The 22851-nt window shown below is 41.2% G+C and overlaps 1 protein-coding gene across 1 annotated transcript in view; it reads right to left on the reverse strand.

Moving 5' to 3' along the window:
* The window catches only part of CFAP61 (cilia and flagella associated protein 61), a 281559-nt gene that overhangs the window by 238048 nt on the left and 20660 nt on the right, over positions 1-22851 (reverse strand). Inside the window, exon 7 of the mRNA XM_059406453.1 lies at positions 6030-6162. Within this exon, the coding sequence (XP_059262436.1) occupies positions 6030-6162 (133 nt within the window). The remainder of the gene's footprint in view (positions 1-6029; positions 6163-22851) is intronic.

Here is a 22851-nt window from a genome sequence, read left to right on the forward strand (position 1 = left end):
TGTAAGATGACACCAAACTAAAAAGTTTCTGCACAGCAAAAGGAAAAAATCAACACAATGAAAAGGCAATCTGCACAGTGAGAGAAAGTATTTGTAAACCAGATGCTGAAATATTAGATAGGGGGTTGATAACCGAAATGTATAAACTTCCCTACAACTCAATAGGGAAAAAAAGATCCAATTTAAAAATGGACAGAGAATCTGAATAGATCTTTTTTTTTTTCCCAAAGAATACATATAACAGGTACAACAGGTACATTAAAAGATGCTCAATTTCACTAATCATGAGGAGATGAAAATCAATGCCACAATGAGATATTTCCTTATATCTACTAGAATGGTTACCATTACAAAGACAAGAGATAACAAGCATTGGCAAGATGGTGGAGAAAAAGTAACACTCATGAGGCCCACAGCTGACTCAGTTGGTAGGGCATACAATTCTTAATTCTTAAAAAAAAAAAAAAAAAAAAAAAAAGTAACCCTCAGGCACTGTTCATATGGATGTAATTTGCTACAGCCAGTATGGAAAACAGTATGGAGGTTTCCCAAAATATTAAAAATAGAACTGCCATATAACCTAGCAATACTACTTTTAGTTGTATATCCAACTTTTAGTTGTATTCAAACAGACATTTGCTCTCCCATTTTCATGGTAGCATTATTCACATATGGAAAGATATGGAAACAAGTGTCTTTCAACAGATGAATGAATTAAAAGATATGCATACAATGGAATATTATTCAGCCATGAGAAAAGAAGGAAATCTTGCTATTTGCAACAACATGGGTGGTCTGTGATGGCATTATGCTAAGCTTAAGTCACAGAAGGGCAAATACTATATGATATCACTTATATGTGGAATCTAAAAAAGAACACATAGAAACAGTAAAATTATAGATACCAGGGATTGGGAGGTGAGTGAAAGGGGTAGAGGGGGTTTGTCAAAGGGCACATACTACCAGTTGTAAGATGAATAAGTTCTGGGGATCTAATGTACAGCATGGTGATTTTAGTTAACAATATCGAATTAGATATTTGAAAGTTGCTAAAAGAATGAATCTTAAACATTCTCACCACAAAAAGGTACTGGTAATTATGTGATGCAGTGAAGGTGCTAGCTAATGCTATAGTGTGATCATTTTACATTATATAAATGTAACATATCAACATGGTGTACGCCTTAAACTTACATAATCATGTATGTCAATTACATCTCAATACAGCTGGGACAAATAAATAAAAGCCTTCTCTAAAAAAACAAAGGCCTGACTAAACTGGACTGTCCCTTTTGGTCATTAAAAGGCCTGACTGGGGTCTGCATGAGTCATTACTTCTCAGTAGTTTTGTCTCATCATGTAAAGACATAGTCTTCAAAATGCTGCTGCTGGGCCCAAATATTCCTTGACTTTTCCTTTTTTCATTAGCCTGAAGGTAGAGGTCAAATGAAAACATACGGAAGTCCTTAAAGGAGAATGCAAAAACCTAAAAATGAAAAATAAAACCCTTTCAATGGTGAAGAAACAAATATTATGGATAGGATCTCAGAATCTAATATTTAGGGCCGGTTCTCACCTTAAGAAACTAATGACTTTATCTCTCTAAGGTCATCCTGTCCTTCACATTTTTGTTGTCCAGCATGTAGATAACTGTTTCACCACTTGGACTGCACACTGGGACCATATGAGGAGTGTTTTAGAAATGCTGATTACGTCTCACCATGAACAACTGATCTACTTGATCTAAGTATATCCCAGCATCAGGACTTTTAATTGAGATATAATTCACCTACCATAAAAATAAACCTTTAAAGAGTATACAATTCAGTAGCTTTAATATACTCATAAAGATAGATACCTTCAACCACTAATTCCAAAAAGTTTTTGTCCCCTGACCCCCCATAAAAACCCCATACCCTTTATTAATTATTCCCCATCCACCTCTTTCTCCAGCCACTGATCTATTTTCTGTTTCTAGGAACTTGTTCTTCCTAGGCTTTCATATAAATAGAATCATACAATACGTGGTCTTTGAAGTCTGGATGCGTTCACCTGGCATAATGTTTTCAAGGTTCAAACATGTTGTAGCATGCATAGTCTTTCGTTCCCTTTTATCTCCTAATAATATTCCATTGTGTGGCTATACCACCTTTTTGTTTATTCATTCAACAGATGGACATTTGGGTCGTTTCCACTTTTTGGCTATTACGAATAATGCTGCTATGAATGTTTGTGTACATGCCTTTGGTGGACTTGTATTTTTAATTTAGGAGTGGAACTGCTGGGTTAAATGGTAATTTTATGTTCCACTTTTTGAGAAAATGCCAGATTGTTTTCTAAAGTGGCTGTGCCATATTAAAATCCCACCTTCAGTCTATGAAGGTTCCTTCCACTTTCTCCACATCCTCACCAACACTTGTTATCGTCCCTCTCTTTTATTACAACCATCCTAGCAAGTGTGAAGTGGTATCTCATTGTGGTGTTGGTTTGTATTTTCCTGATGACTAATGGTGTTGAGCATCATTTCATGAGCTTATTGGCTATTTGTATACCTTTTTTGGAGAAATGTCTATTCAAATCCTTTGTCCACATTTCATTTAGATCCTTTTTCTCTTTATTACTATATGAGTTCATTATACATTCTGGATACAAGTTTGTTGGCATGGGGATAGTCTAAAAGTCTCCCAGGTGGTTCTACAAACTGAGCTTGGGAACCACTGATGTAGAACCAAGCCTCAAACAGATCATGTTATCAGAATAAAAGAACTTTTGATTCCAAGTTTCCCAAGAAAAGCAATATTCTTTGAATAGCTCTTACAGTTTTCTCAAATAGAGAAATCAGTGTATGAAGAATCCCTGAGTGATCATCCTAGAAGTAAAACTGCTGAATTCCACCTTTAAGTACTTTTCAATAAACTGGCACAAAGCAAAGGTCAAATATCCACTTGAAAAACCAAAACAAACTAATTTGTGGTCATCTTTGCCTGAACCTTGGGATTCTATGAAGTATTCACGTATAGGGCTGGGTACCCAAGGGTTCTATCCATGTTTATTGATTATTATGATATGCAAAAGGCAACACAAAAATTCATTCAAAATAAGATTTTGCTGTCAAAACAATCTTCAGTCCAAGCTTATATAAACCTCTTTTAAAGGCCTTTACAGAAGCTGCCTCTATATTTCTCATGTGATGCAAAGAGAACATCTTCACTCACAGTTCAATTGCTTTCTTTTCTTGATTACTAAAATCATCAACAAAAGGCTGCCCTTGTGAGAGTCCTGTATATAAGTCAACAGTGAGTCATTTGGAGGAGAGCGTCAATCCTTTAAAACTGAGTGCACAAATGTGGTTCCTGAACCAGCAGCATCAATATCACCCAAGAACTAGTGAAAAATGCACATTCTCAGGCCTATCCCAGACTTACAAGATCACACGGAGGGTGGGTCCCAGGAATCTGTGTTCTAATCACCCCAAGAAGTCATTTCAACATGTGCTCAAGTTTGAGTACTTATTTCTTTAAAATCTTTTCCTCGCATTTCTTATATACACACAAAGCAGATGCCATGGGTCATGGCCCTATCCTTCCTAAAGATGAACAGTCACCACACATTTCCCTGATTACCCTAAGGCACCAAGTCTCAATTTTTTCTTATTTCCAGTCAGACAATTTCTCCATACCACTGAGCAGATGCTGTGAATATCCCTAGTGCAGCATTTTCAACCCTTAAGAATGCCCAAAGCTTCAGACGGAGTAGGGAATGAGGTAGAATGCCTTCCCGGTATTTTTCAGGAAGGCCTATTTCAGCACACTCCAACCAACACAAAGGGTTAAAGATACCTCTGCACACTGATATTCAGCTATCAGAACTGGGATCGAATCCTCATTATCAAATCTTGTGGGGACAGAGGCAGGGAAGGAAGCCACAGCTAGTTAAAATTCTGTGAGGGAGGAGTGTCCCTGTGAATGCTCTGGGGGCAGGGCAAGGATGAGTGACCATCTCAAGAGTTGCAGAGTTGCCCACAGTGGCTGCCTCTGGGGCCAGGTCAGCCTGCTTGCTGCTTTGAGCTGAGACACACTAAAGCTAGCTATCTTGCCAGCTCTCACCTGGGTCTCTTCTCCCCTCCTCCCTTGGGTGTAGGTGGACCCCAGGGTCTACAGCTGTCAAACCAGAGAGGGCGGGTTCCATCTTTCTTTACTGCCATCCCCACCTCCCATCTCAGTAAAGCCTTCCCGGATGGATGCTGTGGAATTAGGACCCTTGTGAAGCATGTTCTGAAACAGTGGTCACAACTACCATGCTAGCAAAGGCCACACTGATATAAAATGCTAGCAAAGGCCACACTGATATAAACTGACCCTCTTTCAGGGGCAGGAGGGTTGCGAACCCCCAAGGCACACAGGGAATGGTGATGGGCTCGAGGGTACCTACCTGCACTGTCTACAGCGGCAGCTGCTCCAAAGGGCCAACTCACTGGGGTCCAACAGCAGGCCTTCCAATTTTTCCAGAGAAGCTAGATGTTCCAGTTGTTACATACACCCTCCTAATTTTGAAATACTGGCCACTCATACAATGAAATTTAATCATCTACACCCTAAATCAAATCATGAGAAAACGAGGGACAACTCCAAATTGAGACACACTGCACAAAATGACAGACCTGCGCTCTTCAAAACTATCATTGTCCTGAAAAACAAAGAGACTGGGGAGTTGTTCCGATTACAGGGGACTGAAGACACAGGGCACCTGAGTGCAGCAGATGATGAGGAATCACTTCTGCTGAAAAGGACTGTGAATACAATCGGAGTAAGGTCTGTAGTTAGAATAATGGGGTGCTCCACCTGAACGCGGTACCACAGTTACATCAGAGGACATTCTTGTTTTTAGGAAATACACACTGAAGTATTTAGTGGTGAAGGGGGCGTAGCATCCACAGCTCATTCTATTTTTTTAAAAAACGATTTTATTTATTTATTTTACAGAGAGAGAGATCACAAGTAGGCAGAGAGAGAGAGAGAGGAAGAAGCAGGCTCCCTGCCGAGCAGAGAGCCTGATGTGGGACTCAATCCCAGGACTCTGGGATCATGACCCGAGCCGAAGGCAGAGGCCCAACCCACTAAGCAACCCAGGAGCCCCACAATGATTCTTGAATGTTTCAGAAAAATATATAATAGTTCTAATATATATATATATATATATATATTACAGTGTACATACATTTATGTTACCAGGTAACATAAGTAATATAAATATATATGTTTATATATAAAAACAGACAAATATAGAGAGAAAAAGCAAGCAAAGAGAATGAAAGATAAAGCAAATATGTTCAAATGTTACCATTTTGAGAATTGGTGCCTAGAAGTTTTCTTTCTTTTTTTTGTCTTTCTTTTTTTTTTTTTATTAACATATAATGTATTATTTGCTTCAGGGGTACAGGTCTGTGATTCATCAGTCTTACACAATTCACAGCGCTCACCATAATACATACCCTCTCTAATGTCCATCACCCAGCCAACCTATTTCTCTTACCTCCTCTACTCTATGAACCCTCAGTTTGTTTCCTGAGATTAAAAGTCTCATGGTTTGTCTCTAGAAGATTTCTGTAAGTGTGAAATTTTGGTAAAACAAAAGAAGAATTATTTTCCAAGTCAGACAAAATCCATGTGCCAGCAGAATGCTGGTCTGTGGTCTCTGGGATCCTGGGGGGGTCTCAGAAATTCCCCCAGGTGCCCTCAAGAATCTCTTCCTTTCACCCCAACTTCCATCCCTACCTTCAGGGGCAGGGCACAGAGTCCACAGCAGCCTAGTCTCTGGAAGCATCTCACAAAAACCTATAAACCTAAAGCCAGGTCACATGGGGAAGGATGTCGCCACTATGAAGGGGCCCCGGCAAGCCAGCTGGAAGGGCTTCAGGAAACAGGGAGGGGATGGCAGCTCTGGAGGAGCTGAGCAAAAACCAGGAAAAATGTTGCTTGTTTCTTTCATTTCCCTCACTAAGTGCATGCCCAGGCAGATTAATCACCAACCTCACACACGATGGCATGATTCTCTTCATCTTGGGCCTCTATCAGTTCAGCCAGGAAGTACTCGCCGTAAGTTTCCTTAAGAAGCATGTCATGGCGCAGAAAGATCGGCATGAGGTCATCATGATCTTCTACCCTGTTTAATGCGAAGGCTTCATTAGGTTGGGTCTTCCTTCCTTCAGTGGAGCACCTATTACGTGCCGGAACCCATTCTAAATGCCAGGGACACAGCAACACACTCACAACATGAAGTTGCCCTCAAATAGGAGAAACAGAATGACATTATGAAATCCCTTCAAACATTTCAAATAGGGGTAAGAGCTCTGGGTTGGAGTGACAGGGTCAAGTGATCAGGGAAGACCTCTCTGAGGAAGAACATCTGAGCTGAGACCTGCATGAAGAGAAGGGCAGAGAGTTATGTCAAGAGACGTGGGGGTAGAAAATTCCAGGCAAAGGGAACACATTCACTTATTTGGATATAGAATATAAGGCAGTATTTGTCACGAGACAGGACAAAAAGCTGGGGACAGCATGTCCCAATTGTGTTTCAAGGAGCACTACTTCCATGACCTTGTCCTCAGCATCCCCTTCCTCCCCCAAAAAGAACTCCACTGTCTAAAGACAATTTCTTATTATCGGTTCCTCTGGAGTGACACAGTTATGTATTAAAGACTGAGAAGTACCAGCATAAAGAATATTTAACCTTATTTATGCATTTACCCAGCTCTGGCCCATGGTACCCTTTATTCCTATCAAGGTAGATGGGGAACAGAAACCATCATGCTCATCAGCTCTTCTGACTCAGAGAAGGTTCCAGCAGCTCCCCTGCCATTTGGCAGGGTCCTGGGGCTGGTTCCTTTATATTCTAGTTGCCCTTTTAAACTGAGGCTTTTTTTCTGTGGGCAGATGAGTCTGCTCATGGTTCCTCATACTATCTCTGCCGACCTAAGTTCACAGCATCCAGGGTGGGGGCTCCCTTCATTCCTGTATCTCTGTCTCTCGTGCCATTCTCTTTATGGTCCCTCTATTGTTCGCTGTGCTGTTCAGAAGCTGTTCAGTCAGTCCTCAGTTCTTCTTCAGGAGGGAACTGCTCTGATATAGCCATTGATTTGGGATGTCCATGGAGTGGGGTAAGTTCAGGGTCTTACTCCATGGCCATCTTGAACAGAAGTCTATCCTTTATTCCTTGAGACATCTCTCCATTTCCCATAAAGGGGGAATGCTGGTTAAAAATAATGAAGTTCTGCTCACCATCTTGGAGACATTCACGTCAAATTTCCATTGTCAGGATTCTATACCAGTATACAGAACAACCAGTGTGGGAGGAGAGAGGGAACCAAGAACCAGGCTTATGGTAGCGTGGTAATGCTGGCCTTGGAACTCCAATAATAGTCATTTCTTCTTTTTAGTATACTCTTAGTTATATTTATATTTAGTACACTCTTGGTTATATCTATTTTACCTGTCTAGGATGTTCTTATACTTAATTCCTGGTACTTCTCTTATTAAAATGTTCTACTTTGGGGGTGCCTGAGTGGCTCAGTGGGTTAAAGCCTCTGCCTTCGGCTCAGGTCATGATCCCAGAGTCCTGGGATCGAGCCCCACATCTGGCTCTTTGCTCCACAGGGAGCCTGCTTCCTCCTCCTCCTCTCTCTCTCTCTCTGCCTGCCTCTCTGCCTACTTGTGATCTCTGTCAAATAAATAAATAAAATCTTTAAAAAAAAAGTTCTACCTTTTGTTTGTTTGTTTCCCTGTAATATATTTGATCTGGCTACTAACTTCTATCTCTTCTTACTTTACTTCCTTACCATGCCATCTTTATCACCCTATTTGATCTTCTTTTTCTTTTTAAGATTTTATTTACTTAAGAGAGACAGAGAAAGTATAAGTAAGGAAAAAGACAGAAGGATGGGGGAGGGGCAGAGGGAGAGGGAGAAGCAGGCTTCCTTCTGAGCAGGGAGCACAATATGGGGCTTGATCCCAGGATCTAGAGATCATGACCTGAGCTGAAGGCAGATGCTTAACCATCTGAGCCCGGGTGGCTCACCAGCTGTGTCTTTAGGATGGATGGGACTATATCTGACACCAAAGCCATTTCACAAGCTATTTCAGCTCCACACTAATTTCTTTTTTCTTTTTTTTTTTTTAAAGATTTTATTTATTTATTTGACAGACAGAGATCACAAGTAGGTAGTGAGGCAGGCAGAGAGAGAGAGAGAGGAGGAAGCAGGCTCCCTGCTGAGCAGAGCCCAATGCGGGACTTGATTCCAGGACCCTGAGATCATAACCTGAGCCAAAGGCAGAGGCTTAAACCACTGAGCCACCCAGGTGCCCCCCCCCACTAATTTCTTAAAGTAGTCTTTGCCTACCTGCCCATCTATATTTGTGGAAATACAATCTCTGTGAGAGCTTCCAGCAGCCACCTGTGGCTGGGTACACCAAAGATCCACAATAAATGCACTGAAGGCTCACAGTTCTCTTTTGAAAAGATTGGAGAGGGGCGCCTGGGTGGCTCAGTGGGTTAAGCCGCTGCCTTCGGCTCGGGTCGTGATCTCAGGCTCCTGGGATCGAGTCCCACATTGGGCTCTCTGCTCAGCGGGGGGCCTGTTTCCCTTCCTCTCTATCTGCCTGCCTCTGTCTACTTGTGTTCTCTGTCTGTCAAATAAATAAATAAAATCTTTAAAAAAAAAAAAAAAAGAAAAAGAAAAGATTGGAGAATAAATGATACTGTGTAGTGGCCAAAGTCTGGACTGAGAGCCAGAATGCCTATGTCCGGATTTCATAACTGTGACCTTGGGCAAATCACTTAACGTCTCTGTGCCAGAGTTTTCTCATCTGTCATAAAGACAATAAATTAAATGGTGAGATAATAATGCATGATGTGCTACTCTTATTAATATTACTACTACTTAGGAAGGAAGGGTCAAAAGAGCAACCAAAGAACATTTATAATCAATGCATGAAATGGGAGAAGTCATACCATAAATGCTTGACTCATTGTGCTGGTTGCCCACTGGCCACTGTGGATATAAACTCTTTCATTCTGTCCAATATCACTAGTCTGTTTAAAACTCTACTTTCTTGAGGGAGGAGCAAAATGGCGGAGGAGAAGGAGACCTAAATATCATCAGGTCCCTGGAGTTCAGCTAGATAATCATCAAACCATTCTGAACCTCTACAAACTGAACAGAAGATTGAAGAGAAGAGCAGCAATTCTAGGAACAGAAAAGCAACTGCATTCTGGAAGGTAGGATATGTGGAGAAGTGAATCCGAGGTGACACAAGGGAAGAGAGATTATAGGGGTAGGGGCCGGCTCCCAGAAAGCAGTATAGCAGCGAGCACAAAGTCAGAACTTTCAGAAGTCTGCTCCACTGAGGGACACTGCTCCAAAGGCTAAGTGGGAGGTGGAACCCTCACAGGGACACAGTGATCTCAGGACCTAAGGGTTCACAGAAAGCCCAGGGGTATCTGAGGGCGGCAGAGCTGCCAGATATCAAAGTGTGGAAGCCAGCTGCAGAGATGGAGCCAAGGAGGGGCTCTCAGCTCAGGGTTACCTTTATAGTCATATTCTTACAGTCATTACAGTTATCTTTACAGTCATATTCCATCCCTACTATGATCCAAGGCACAGTCCAGCCATTGCTCTTTGAGCGGGGAGCCCACAAATGGCAGATCTGGGGAGACTCTCCTTCCTCCTCCAGAAGGAGCAGTGTGGGAGCACATGGCAGGAATCTGCTGGGTTTGGCAACTCCAAACGGGACTGTGCACCAGATATAGAAACATTCGGTCACAGGCCGGGTGAGCTTAGAGTGTGGCCGGAGATCAGGGAGAAGGGAGTGATTGATTGCATCTCTATGAGGGTGCACTGAGGAGTGGGTCCCCAAGCCCTCAGCAACTATGGGCTGGAGACTAGGATGCTGCCATTTTCACTCTCGTCCCTCAAAGCTCTAAGGAAAACATTCAGGGAATAAAAGCTCCAAGAGCGAACCCCAGCAGATAGCTTAAATTGGCCCCTAGTAACAGTGGTGCAATTCCGCCTCTGCAAAGACATTTGAGAATCACTGCAACAGGCCCCTCCCCCAGAAGATCAGCAAGATCACCCAGCCAAGATCAAGTTCACCAATCAATAAGAACTGCAGAACTCCAGAGCTAGGGGAAAGCAACACATAGAATTCATGGCTTTTGTGTGTGTGTGTGATTCTTTAGTCTTTCAAAGTTAAATTTTTAAAATTTTATTTTGTCTTATTCTATTTTTAAATTTTTTTCTATTTTAATGTTTTTAAACTATTTTATCTTATCAATACCTTTTAAAAAATCTTTTTATATTTTCATTGTTATAGTTACATTCTATCCCTTCATTATATTTAACCTTATCTTTTTATACATATAGGTTTTTCTTTCTTTAAAATTTTGGGATACAGTTTTTTCTCACAGATCAAAATATACCCTAAATCTAGCGCATGGCTTTGTTCTAGTCTCCAGCCTGATCACATTCTTTCCTCTTTTTTTTCCCCTTTTTTCAACCAACTTATCAATTCTTTTATAATCTTTTAAAATTTTCATCTTTACAGTCATATTCCATCCCTTCATTATGTTTACCCTTATTTTTGTATATATATAAATTTTTCTTTCTTTAAAATTTTGGGAGGCAGTTTCTTCTAACAGATCAAAATACACCCAAAATCAAGTGTGTGGCTCTGTTCTATTCACGAGTCCACAAATGTGTGTGTGTGTGTGGTGTTTTTTCTCCTTTTTTCTCCCCTTGGTTTCAGGTCTCTTCTGATTTGGTTAGTGTATATTTTGGGGAGGGGGTCATTGCTACCCTTTTAGTATTTTGTTTTCTCATTCATCTATTCTTATCTGGATAAAATGACAAAGAGGGAAAAACTCACCTCAAAAAAACAAAAAACAAGAGGCAGTACCAATGGCTAGGGACCTAATCAATACGGACATTGGTAAAGTGTCAGAACTAGAGTTCAGAATGATGATTATCAAGGGGCTAGCTGGGCTCCAGAAAAGCATGGAAGATACAAGAGACTCCCTTTCTAGAGAAATAAAATCCCTTTCTGGAGAAATAAAATCAAACCAAGTTGAAATTTTAAAAAAGCTATTAATGAGGTGCAATAAAAAATGGAGGCTCTTACTGCTAAGATATATGAGGCAGAAGAGAGAATTAGTGATATAGAAGACCAAATGGTGGAGAATAAATAAGCTGAGAAAAAGAGAGATGAACAACTACTGGACTACGAGGGGAGAATTGAGAGATAAGTGATACCATAAGATGAAACAGTATTAGAATAATTGGGATGCCAGAAGAAGTAGGAGAAAGAGAGAGGGGGGCAGAAGGTATATTGGAGCAAATTATCGCAGAGAACTTCCCTAATTTGGCAAAGGGAACAAGCATCAAAATCCAGGAGGCACAGAGAACTCCTCTCAAAATCAATAAAAACAGGTCCATAACCCATCATCTAATAGTAAAATTTACAAGTCTCAGTGACAAAGAGAAAATCCTGAAAGCAGCTTGGGACAAGAGGTCTGTAACATACAATGGTAGAAATATTATATTGGCAGCAGATTTATCCACGGAGACCTGGCAGGCCAGAAAAGACTGGCATAATATATTCAGAGCACTAAATGAGAAAAATATGCAGTCAAGAATACTATATCCAGCAATTGCATTACTGGGTATTTACTCTAAAGATACAAACGTAGTGATCTGAAGGAGCACGTGCACCCAAATGTTCATAGCAGTAATGTCCACAATAGCCAAACTATGGAAAGAACCTAGATATCAACAGATGAATGGATAAAGAAGATGTGGCATATATACACAATAGAATACTGTGCAACCATCAGAAAAGGAAGTCTTGCCATTTGCAATGATGAGGACAGAACTAGAGGGTATTATGCTAAGCAAAATAACTCAATCAAAGAAAGACAATTATCATAGGATCTCTCTGATATGAGGAATTTGAGAGGCATGGCATGGGGTCGTGGGGGTAGAGATGGGAAAAATGAAACAAGATGGGACCAGGGAGGTAGACAAAACACAAGAGACTCTTAATCTCAGGAAACAAACTGAGGGTTGCTGGGGGGTCGAGAGGAGAGATAAGGTGGCTGGGCTATGGACATTGGGGAGGGTATGTGCTATAGAGAGTTCTGTGAATTGTGTAAGACTGATGAACAGATCTGTACCCCTGAAGCAAATAATATATCATATGTTAATAAAAAAACAAAACAAAACAAAAACTCTACTTTATTGATTATGTAGAATGGTATTATTTCTTTAAACATTTGGTAAAATTCTTTTTTTTTTTTAAGATTTAATTTATTTGACAGAGAGAGAGAGCAGGCACAAGCAGGGAGAGCAGGAGAGGGAGAAGCAGGCTCCCCACCAAGCAAGGAGCCTGATGCGGGGCTCAGTCCCAGGATCCTGGAATCATGACCTGAGCTAAAGGCCACCCAGGTGTCCCTTTAAACGTTTGGTAAAATTCTGCAGTGAAAGCATCAAGGCCTGGAGACTTTTTTTCCAGAGGTTCTTAAACCATAAATTTAATTTCTTTAATAATATTAAGATAATATATTACTTCTTGATTGGAAAAAAAACCCAAACAACCTTTGCTTTCCTTACCTCATTCCCTCACTAAAAAACTTTGGATACCCCCTGCTGTTTCTGAGATGAGCCAGAACGCTTAGTCTCATTTTTAAAGCCTCTTTCATTATGAACCAACAATAACACAAGTTGATCTACTCATAGTCCCTAGAAGGGAACCTCAACATTTTTCCTCCTTCTGTCTCTGTCCCTAATCCAGCACCGTGAGTCCCTCAGTTATTCAAAATCCCAGCATCCTTCAAGGCTTAGTGCCCCCCCACCCCCCACCAACACACACACACACACACCCTCCTGTGGTTCATCTTCCCAGACTCCTTTCCCAGGAACCTAATGACGGGGTCAAAACTGGATATCTATTGTTCATTTTTGTGTTAATGTCAAAGAAAGGCATGTTTCCAAACAAAAAATATGCTCTTTGGGGACAGAGATGGAGAGTCCTGTTCTTCTCCAAAACAAAGGTTAACCAAGACACTCTGAATCCACTTCTTGACTAGACTTCAACCTTGGTCTATAAAGACTTGAACAAACACCCACATCGCTTTTCTGAGCTCAATGCCACAATGACCCCAGCCCCACTTGAAGTGCTTTCCTGAGAAAGCAAGGCTGCCAGAACAACTTCCTACTTGTTCTACCCCACACCTGAGGGTGGGCCCCTTGTCTCCCAGTCTCTGTGGGAGGGCAGGAGCCTAACTTCAATGAGCTCCAGCTAGCAAACTCAGATGGCTTTTACGAGGAATGAGCACACTTCCTATGTCTTATAATTTTTCATTCCCTGACTACTGAGACTCTCCTAGCCCCCTCCCAATATCTTCATTTTCTCTTTAAAAGGCCATCACTTGTGTACAAACCAAAGTTGAGTTCAGTTGACACTGCACACGTTTCCCTATTGTAATAGTTATTACTGATTAAAATCTGTCCTTACCACTTTAACCAGTCTGGCTTTGTTGACCTTTGACATCCGCATCCCCTGTAGGCCTCACGGAAGCAACTGTAGCAGCCAACATGGGCAGGGCCCTCCGCATCACCAGGATATATGGGGACCTGACAGGCACTGACGGTGCTGTGGGGTACCATTGTGAAGTCCGGTTTTCTAGGTGAGCGACGTGTGGCCTGAGGGGAAACCACAGCCCTATACTGATAGGAAACCTGCCCAGCACTTCAGCGCTAAGCCTTTGTTTCTCCTCTACTAAACAGGTAGGGACAAGGACAACAGGGAGGGTCCAAGGTACAAGGTACAAGGGACTCCCTGCAGGCAGTAAGCCCTCAGCAGCATGTGCTCTGGGGAGACTTCACATTACCACACCACCCAGAAACCCCACCAACTGGCTCTCCCCAACCCACCCCGCCCCAGCACTCAGGACCTCTGCTCAAAGAACCTCGAACACCCACTGCATTTCAGAACCCACTTCCCCAATTACACTGCCAAAAGGGTGCTGAGGGCTTTTCCCCTTAACAGAGGAGGGCTTTTCTCTATAAAGAGCACTGAATGATACTTGTTTGGGGGGGAAAAAAAAAAGATTCTAAAAGAGAATAGCCAATAAATCCATTTTCAAACACTTTGCCAAAAACAAAACTCCACATTGATATTAATAGAGATAATTGTTGTAAATAATGGGAAAATAATTCAATATCCTAATCCTTTTAAGTGAATTTAAACACCTATCATATAGAAAACTCTAAAATCAACTGTGTACCATGGGCTTTGGTCTACATACGATGGATGTAAAAATAATACTTAATGGATATAAAAGTCCGAAATAAAGGCTCAAAGAGACCCAAGGCCATCCGTATACCTAATCATGGGCCCTCTGCAGCCTTGTAACAGTTATCCATATTCATGCCTCTGTACTCATTCTTCTGGGAAAAATAGGAAGAAAATATCCAAACTGTGGCATTCTACAGTCTCTCTCCCTTCAGCTCTTCCCTAAAATGGATAGAGTGGAACTTGTTCTGCCAAATACATTCCTTGGGGTAATTGATAATTTATGATCTTGCATCAGCCCCAGTGTTAATGATAAAGTATGACATCAGCCTTGCAGAGTCTCAAATGGCATACGACAAAGTCCAGCCCCACAGAAACAAAACACCCCAGCTACAAAAAACAATTCATCCAGGAAAATGCTTCAATTCGAGCACTTTGAGGTGATGAGCACTGCCTGCCTCTGGGACAGGAGAGTGGCGACTGTGAATTCGTTTGGCACAGCACAGCCACGTGTCCGGCACCTTTTTGACCCACGGTATTTCAGGGCTAATGCCTATGTCAGGTTATAATTCATCAACATAACATACAATGGGAATGATACCATTTTCTGGGTGAAAAGCAACATTATTCTATATCTTCCACTTGGGAAGTGGCTTGGAAGAGTCAACAATGTGCTTATTACTGTAATCAGTTATAGAATATTCCATTTTACCTTGTTTGGAGGAAACAAAAGGTCCATCCCATAAAGACTGATTGATTGCTGAGGTACCTAAATGTCTATCAGACTCTGACAAATGCGCCAGATGCAAATGGAAGTAGAATCCAAAGCATGAGGAAATCAACAGCCTCTCCAGGACACATCCTTGGGGTGTGGGTGTCCTCTAAACCCAGCGGAAGGGAAGGTGGAGGATGACAGGAATGGAATGGCTCTCCCTTGCTTCCTGGGAGGACAGGCTCTCATCATTTCCACTATGTCAGTTAGCTGGGCTTTCAAGGAACACCAGGATGCCTGGAACCTGCAGAACTTTCCCAGCTGACTGGCATGGTCTCTTGGTGACAGGGAGACCCTCAGATTGTTTCAAAGTGTCAGCATACTGACCACTCTTCTGTATAATTACAATCCTAGAGGAAAGCTACAGGCTAGCTTCCCTCCACAGGGCAGGGGATACATATTGTTTCCTTGCCAGTAAAGAAAGCATTGCGAATTCACAGATGGAAAGTTCACACTTAAGGACTGGAACGACAGCAGCAGCAGGGGCGCGCCCAGCCACCTTTGCAGTCAGAATATTGGCACGGCCTCTCCTCTCCTGTCTGACGGTATTTTCCACATCCAGAGAGGATTTGCATTTCATTAGCTAGTCTTAAACATGTACTGTTGAAAACATGATTCTGATGTTATTTGAAATGCCATAAATACTGTATTTCTTCAAGTCCGAGAGTGTGTGTGTGCCTGTGCTATAAGAAATCAGTGAATGAAGGGGGGAAAAAAATTCACAGAGAATCTAATGTAGTGGTAGTCCTAAAGAAAGCAGTGTGTTTGGGTTAAACCAACCTTTTGCCATGAACACTGTTTCAACTTGAGATAGGAGATCCTAAAAAGTCAGTCTTTTTCTTTCAGACAAGGAAAACAAAGCACCTGTTTTTTTCCAAGATCTCTTGTGACCTCTAGTGGTCTTCTTTAAGAAAATCAAATCCATCTTTCCTCAACCACATATTCCATTTTAGAATTTGGAGATGGATTTTGGAACCGTTTAGTTTCTCCTCCTTGGAAAATGTCGTGATTTTTTAAAATGACGGAGGATTTCAAGCCCTAAATGACTTCAAAGCACGTGCAAAGCCAGTAAGAGGCCCCTGCCGTTTATACCACCAGGATCTGATCCAAAAGTCCGTCTTGGCAAGCTGTCACTCCAGCTGGATTGTTAACCAGATTTTATTGGCTGGGTCACTTACCGGGACTCAAGACGAGCAACGGTGAAGCTCCTAATTGCGCTCCCCCGCCATTTTTAATGCTTTAGGATTCTAATAACTTAAGCCTCAGAACGTTTATTTCTATGAAATTGCTCAGAAGTCCAACTTAAGCAAATCCAAAAAAGCAACTGCTTTAAAAGGTGAAAAGTTCATGTTTAAAAACCAATAATCTTACATTTTAAAGCCCGCAATTGTCTTTCATCTATTTTACATAGCAATAATGTTGACACAATCTGGTTAACCTTTATTGCCAGCAGAAAAACAGCAGTCCATTTTAGTTATTTTACAACACTGATTGACAGCATAACCCTTTCCTGGCGAGTCCTTCCCAGGACTCCCCCAACCCCCATGAAAGATTTGAAAAGGGTAGGTTTTCCCCCAGAAAGACTATTCCAACAGTCTCTCAGTCTGAGAACATCTCAAACCCACCGATGAGTATTAATCAAGCCCACTATAGATTATAAAGTTATGTCCAGAAGGAGTTACACTTTAGTTCAAATATTATGCAAAATATAGAACAGTAACTATAATAGTTACTGTCTAAGTGGAGGGGCTGATTACAGCACAATTTTCCACATGGGTACATCAAAGAACCAGGACTGGGTATTACAGTGTTAATTTCCTGGTTCTGAACATGTTGCTAGGTAAACAGGGCAGGATAATTACATCCCAAACCTTTCTCTGGTCTAGTGTTTTAAGAACTGTGTTCTTCACTGTTAATTATCAGAGCAAGTAACTATTGATGAGACAAATGTCAAAAAATCAATGTGGGGGAAATAAGAGAAAAGCAGCAGCCTAAGAGAATACATGGCCTCGCTCATCTGACCTTCTGAAAAATCTTTTTTCCTCCACCCTTAAGGAAGGGACGTGATCTATATAAGTGCATTTTCTGGCTACCTGAAATTCTACACCTGCTAGTATCAAAACTTGAATGTGAACATTTTGAACAGAGGGCTTCTTAAAATGTGCCATATTCCTTTACCTTCCAACAAGCAAAACCGAAAATTGTCATAGCATTACCATTCCCTCATGAATTCACTACTATATGCTAAATTGTCCTTTTATAAATGCCTCTTCCTCCTTACAAAGTACCCACTGTCATCTCTTTGCCATCAGGACTTTATTCCTCTTGGGGCTTGCTACTTGCAGATTTTCTGTGGGCTGGGCAAGCAGGACGTTTCACCCTCAGAGGCTGAAGGAAGAAGACCTCAAGGTCAAGAATCAGGAAGGTTTACTTCAGGCCAGGACAGCCTTGTCCCCTTGAAGTTTGTAGCCCATAACTCTAAAGTTTTCAAGGGCAAAGGAGGAAGGGAAGGAAGGCCTGGGATGGAAAGGAGGAAGGAGAGAAACTAACTCAAAAACATCAGTTTACCATGTGCTTACTAGGAGCCAGCGCTGGGCTGGGCACAGTCTATACATTTTCTTGAGCAACATATACCCCGAAAGCCAAGTGGGGCATCAGTGAGTAGATTAGCAAAGACGTCAACTTACTAAAAAGTAAAACAGGTCATTTTTAGATATGCTACCTCTGTACATGTCAGTTTCAGTATAGATTTATATACTATTTTCTATTACAATAATAGAATATATAAAATTATCTGATTCTACAGGATTATCTTTTACAGTAATAGATAATAATACCATAACGTCTTGCCAAATATCTATGCTGGAAGTAATTAAGCTTTAAGATTCCTCAAGAAAATGCCAGCTGCCAAGATCCAAATTTGGTATACTGCCTACACATTTAGAGAAAATATGGAGCTTCTGGGTTGGTGAATGCATGGAAATTTGGCGAGAGTGGCCCACATGGAGAGGGCATAGAAGCTCTGCTCTCTTTCCCACACCTCACCCTGTGTATCTCTCCCATCAACTATTCCTGACTTACATCCTCTTATAATAAATTGGTGACCTAGCAAGTAAAAAAAAAAGAAAATACTTTTGGAAATGTTCCTCCCACACCTGCTGTTCCTCTCTACCCTCCCAACCAAGACCATTTATTTTGTAAACATACATTTAATCATCCATCTCGATAATTTCTAAATTGGAAATTATTTTAAATTCAACTATTTTATTTCAAACAAAGACTGTAAAATGGCACTCAAATCAATAGATATTTAGATAACTGCAAATTAAAATAACAAGTTATTGGCTTGACCTAAGAGATTGGAAACAGTAACTGAAAACATCCAGCATTAGTGAAGTATAAGGAAACTAGACTCCACTGGTTAGAATATAAAATTTATGAATATTTTCGTTGAATAATTTGGTAGCACCTGTTCTTAAATCTTAGTATTTAATGTACTCTTACCCAGAAATTCCACTTCTGGTACCTACACTACAGAAAAGAAAATAGCATGAGTACCCGAAGATACACGTACAAGGCTGTAGTACTACTTGTTTTAGGAGAAAAAAATAAGGACAAATTTCCATAAATTAGGAATAATTAAATGAATAGTAGAGCCACATGTTGAAATACCATGCAGCCATTCAAAAGAATAAAACTGATCTGGAAGGATGATGAACAGTTATATTAAATGAAAAATACAATTAACAGAACATATGATCATTACTGTATACAGACAAAAAGAGAGACAAAGAGTGAATATACATATACTGGCACATGTATGCGCAGCTATATGCTCACGTAGAAGAATGCAACAAGTAATTTTAGTCTAAAAAATTGTTCTAATTTGAAAATATAATTCATTTTATTAAATGAACCCATCCCTCAAGCTAATTAGCAAAGGGCAGAATAAAAGGAGAGATTTTTAAATGAAATGAAGACAAAAATTCAGCAATTATTAGACTACTTACAAGATCCTAAGCAATAAATTTATGTAAATTTCTCATAACATAATAAAGAAACTGCCTCCTTGTGAATACTTTTACAATAAGACTTCCTTAAAGACTGTATTTCATGAAGGGCAGGAGGACCTATTTTCCTGTGCTGATACTAACAAGACAAACTTCATAAATCAAGAAGGAGGATTTGAAAAGTGAGAGAATCAATTAAAAATGTTATTAAAAAATATACTTCACTCCCAGCATTCCTTTTCTTCAGAATGCACTTGGCTTGCATTAGCATTTGTATCCTGACCAAAGGGGTTTTACAAAGAGAATTATGATGCGTGTATTTAGCTATGGATTTTTAAAAAAAAAAAAGGAAAAAAGGAAAGGAAAATGGTTTTCTATAAGGAATTTTCTTCTCTCTTGTCCTAAATTAGACAGATAATTTATATCGCTTTATTTTACTGCTCAGTAATGTTTCTTTAGACATATGCTGTCTGGATCTCAGAATACAACGTAAATTCTCTACGTGGATAGTAAAAATGGAATCACCTTACATTGTTTGCATAATGTTCATCATCTGCCTTCTTCTCTTTATTTTCCTTCATCACCAAACTTCTCTAAAGACCAGTGGATATCCCCCTGCTTTCCCTTCCTTACCTCTCAATTATTCAGCTCACTGCAATGTGATTTCTAAAACCCAACTCTGCCCTTCAAGGAGGGACAAGACCAGACCCCAAACCAAGGGGCTGAAGGTAGGTCACTGGTGACTATGTGCCCATTGTTGGCACAGAGGAGTCAATGGGATGAGCTTGAGAGAAAGCTGAGGCCCAGGTCCTAGAAAGACAGAGTTCAGAGCCATGAGGACAAGAGAAAAAGGAGAGAAGCAAACCAGGATGGAGACTGGGAAGAGGCCAGTGGAGGGGGGGCAGCCACCCTCCCTCTCACCCAAAGTTCATTCAACTTTTAATAGATACAGAATTCTCCCAAGTTATCAATTTTTTTTCTTAAATGAGTTTTGGCAGATTGTGTTTTTTAAGGAATTGACCCATTTCATCTAAATTATTGAATTTACAGAGTCCTTATCCTTGTCTATGAGATCTAGAGTGGTATCACCTCTTTCATTTCTGGTATTGGTAATTTGTCTTTTCTCTTAGTCAGTTTGGCTAGAAGTTCATAAGTTTTATTCAACGCATCTGTATCTTTTTAAATTTCTAAATCCAAAGGCCTCTTCTTTAGACACAAATTATTTGATTTCCCCACATTATTTGCCAGACTTAAGAGTCTGACTTCTCTAAGACTTCTCTCCCTCTCTTCTAGCTTTCTTCCTTATTATCCTGAACAGCTCATTTTCACCTTTCAAAATTCTGCCCTAGGCCTCTGCTTTTTCACCTTAAAACCTCCTCCTCAACTAGACAACCTCCTTTATTTTCATGACCTCCTCACTCATGAGAGGACCTGTTATTACCACCTCCCACCTAACCATCTAATGTTCTTATTTCTACTCTCGGCTAAGGAACCCACCACCATTCCCACACACATACTTGAAAACCCAAGTCACCGTTAACTTGTTCTCATCCATCAACTTCTCCACCCAGCTGGCAACCAAACTACACTTTCCCCCTCAGACATTTCCTTGCATCCCTGCACCCCTTGGCCCCCCCACCTGAATCTCTTTGACTTGTCACTGCCTGAATTCCAACTAGGATCATTTCTTGGCCAGACTGTTCTGTGCTCCTCCTCCCTCATAAGCCACGAACCACATGACAGTCAGTTATCTTTTATACCCAGGCCATATCATGCCTTTCTTCATCAGTGTTTCCTGCTGGCTCCACGATAAAGCCTTCTTATCATAATTCTTTCTTTGCCATCCCGTGGCCTGCTCTTCCTGTCCACACCTCCCACAGCAGCCACACTTGTCTACTGCCTGCGAACAGACATTCCAGGTGCTCCCCTGCCTCCACAGCTTTGCTCAATCTGTCCCTTTGACTATCCTCTGGCTAATCCTTGCTGACCGGATTCAGAAGCTCCCTTCTCTGTGAGGCCTTATTTTAAATTATTTTTTTTTAAATTGAGGCATAGTAACATAAAGTCAAATGCACAGGTTTTAAATTGGGTGAGTTCTGGCAACTGCATACCCTCCAATCAATACACAGAACATAACCACTGCCCCAAAATACCAGTGTGTTCCTTCCAGGTGCACTCTTCCCTCCACCAGAGACAACCACTCACCTGCTCTCTCTCCCTCCAGATTAGCCATTTGTGCATCACATGAGAGGAGTCAATAGTTTATGGTCTTTGTTTCCGTGTCTGCCTTCTTTCACTCAGCATGAACGGAGATTGATCAGCCCTACTGTGTCTATAAGAAGTTCATTGCGTTTCATTGCTGAGAAGCAACCACTGCATGGATGCACCACAGTTTGTAAATGTAAACATCTACTTATTGATGGGTATTTAGATCTGGGGGTGGGGGTGGGCCACAGAGGTTCTCTCTGAAGCTATCTTCCTCCTTCTCTGTCCTTTTCTTTCCTAAGCCACCCAGCATTCAAGTTCATTGTAGCTGGGTTTGTCTTCCCTATTTAATATTTTTTAAAGAATTTATTTATTTATTTGAGAGAGAAAGAGAGAGGTGGGGGGGTGGCGACTGAGAAGCAGGATTCACGCTGAGCAGGGAGCCTGATGCAGGGCTCAATCCCAGGACACTAGGATCATGACCTGAGCCAAAGGCAGACACTAACCAACTGAGCCAACCAGGCACCCCTATTTAACTTAATATTAATAATATTTCATTTCCTTGAGCACTAACACGTGACTGGAAGTGTGCTAAGTACTTGTTCTAACTACTTAGATGATCCGTCAGCTCATCCAGTCATTGCAGTTATCCCATGCAGTAGACAATGCCCCAATACTGGGAGAAAACTGAGGCCTGAAGAGGCCAAGCTCCTTTTTTAAGGTAACCCATTTGGTCAGTAGTTGAATCAAGAAGAGAATCTGTATCTCATGCTGCTATTGCAAATTCTTAACAATTATGCTGTAATACCACATGACTGGCAAAGAGTAAGCTCTCACTTCTTAAAAACTTAATACTTTCTAAAGAAATCCAGCATTTGTGGCAACAGTTGACCCAGTAAAACATCATTTATTCTTCACTGATAAAACCAAGTGATCAGCTTTGTAAAATGATTACATATGCACTTTTATTTCAAAAAAGCCCTTTTATTTTGGTCACAATTTTGTGAGTCAGAAATCTGGGAGGACTCAACTGATCAGTCCTTGCTTGGGGTCTCTACTATTGCTGCAGTCACATGTCAGCTGGGCTCCAGATATGGAGGGGCTGTCCTTGGCTGGACGTCCACAATGGCTCATTCACATGGCTGGAGATCTATGCAGACTGTCAGTGGGAGTCACACTGGGGCTGTGGACCCCAGGGCCAACATGCAGCCTCTCCAGCACAATAGCCTCCCAAGATCACCTTGTAGGAGAGCTTGTGGGATGGAAGATGGTGTTGCAGCCATCTTTGAAAATGGAATGTGCCAGAGCCATCTCCTTAAGGCTGCTAAACTTCGGGGCATGTCTTTGGGGCCACTGACAGTAAAGACCTTCAATTTACAAAACTCCTCTTTGGGGTCAATCTCAGAAAACAGGTGGGCTTTACTGGGAAAACTAAACAGGCAGGTTTATTTTTAAGTATATTTGGAAGTTATTTCACCCAGTGTGGGATCGAGGAGTGCATGTTTTCAGAAACCCCTTCGGT

Source organism: Mustela nigripes, chromosome 7 (genome assembly GCF_022355385.1).
Source record: "Mustela nigripes isolate SB6536 chromosome 7, MUSNIG.SB6536, whole genome shotgun sequence".
Classification (NCBI taxonomy): Eukaryota; Metazoa; Chordata; class Mammalia; order Carnivora; family Mustelidae; genus Mustela; species Mustela nigripes.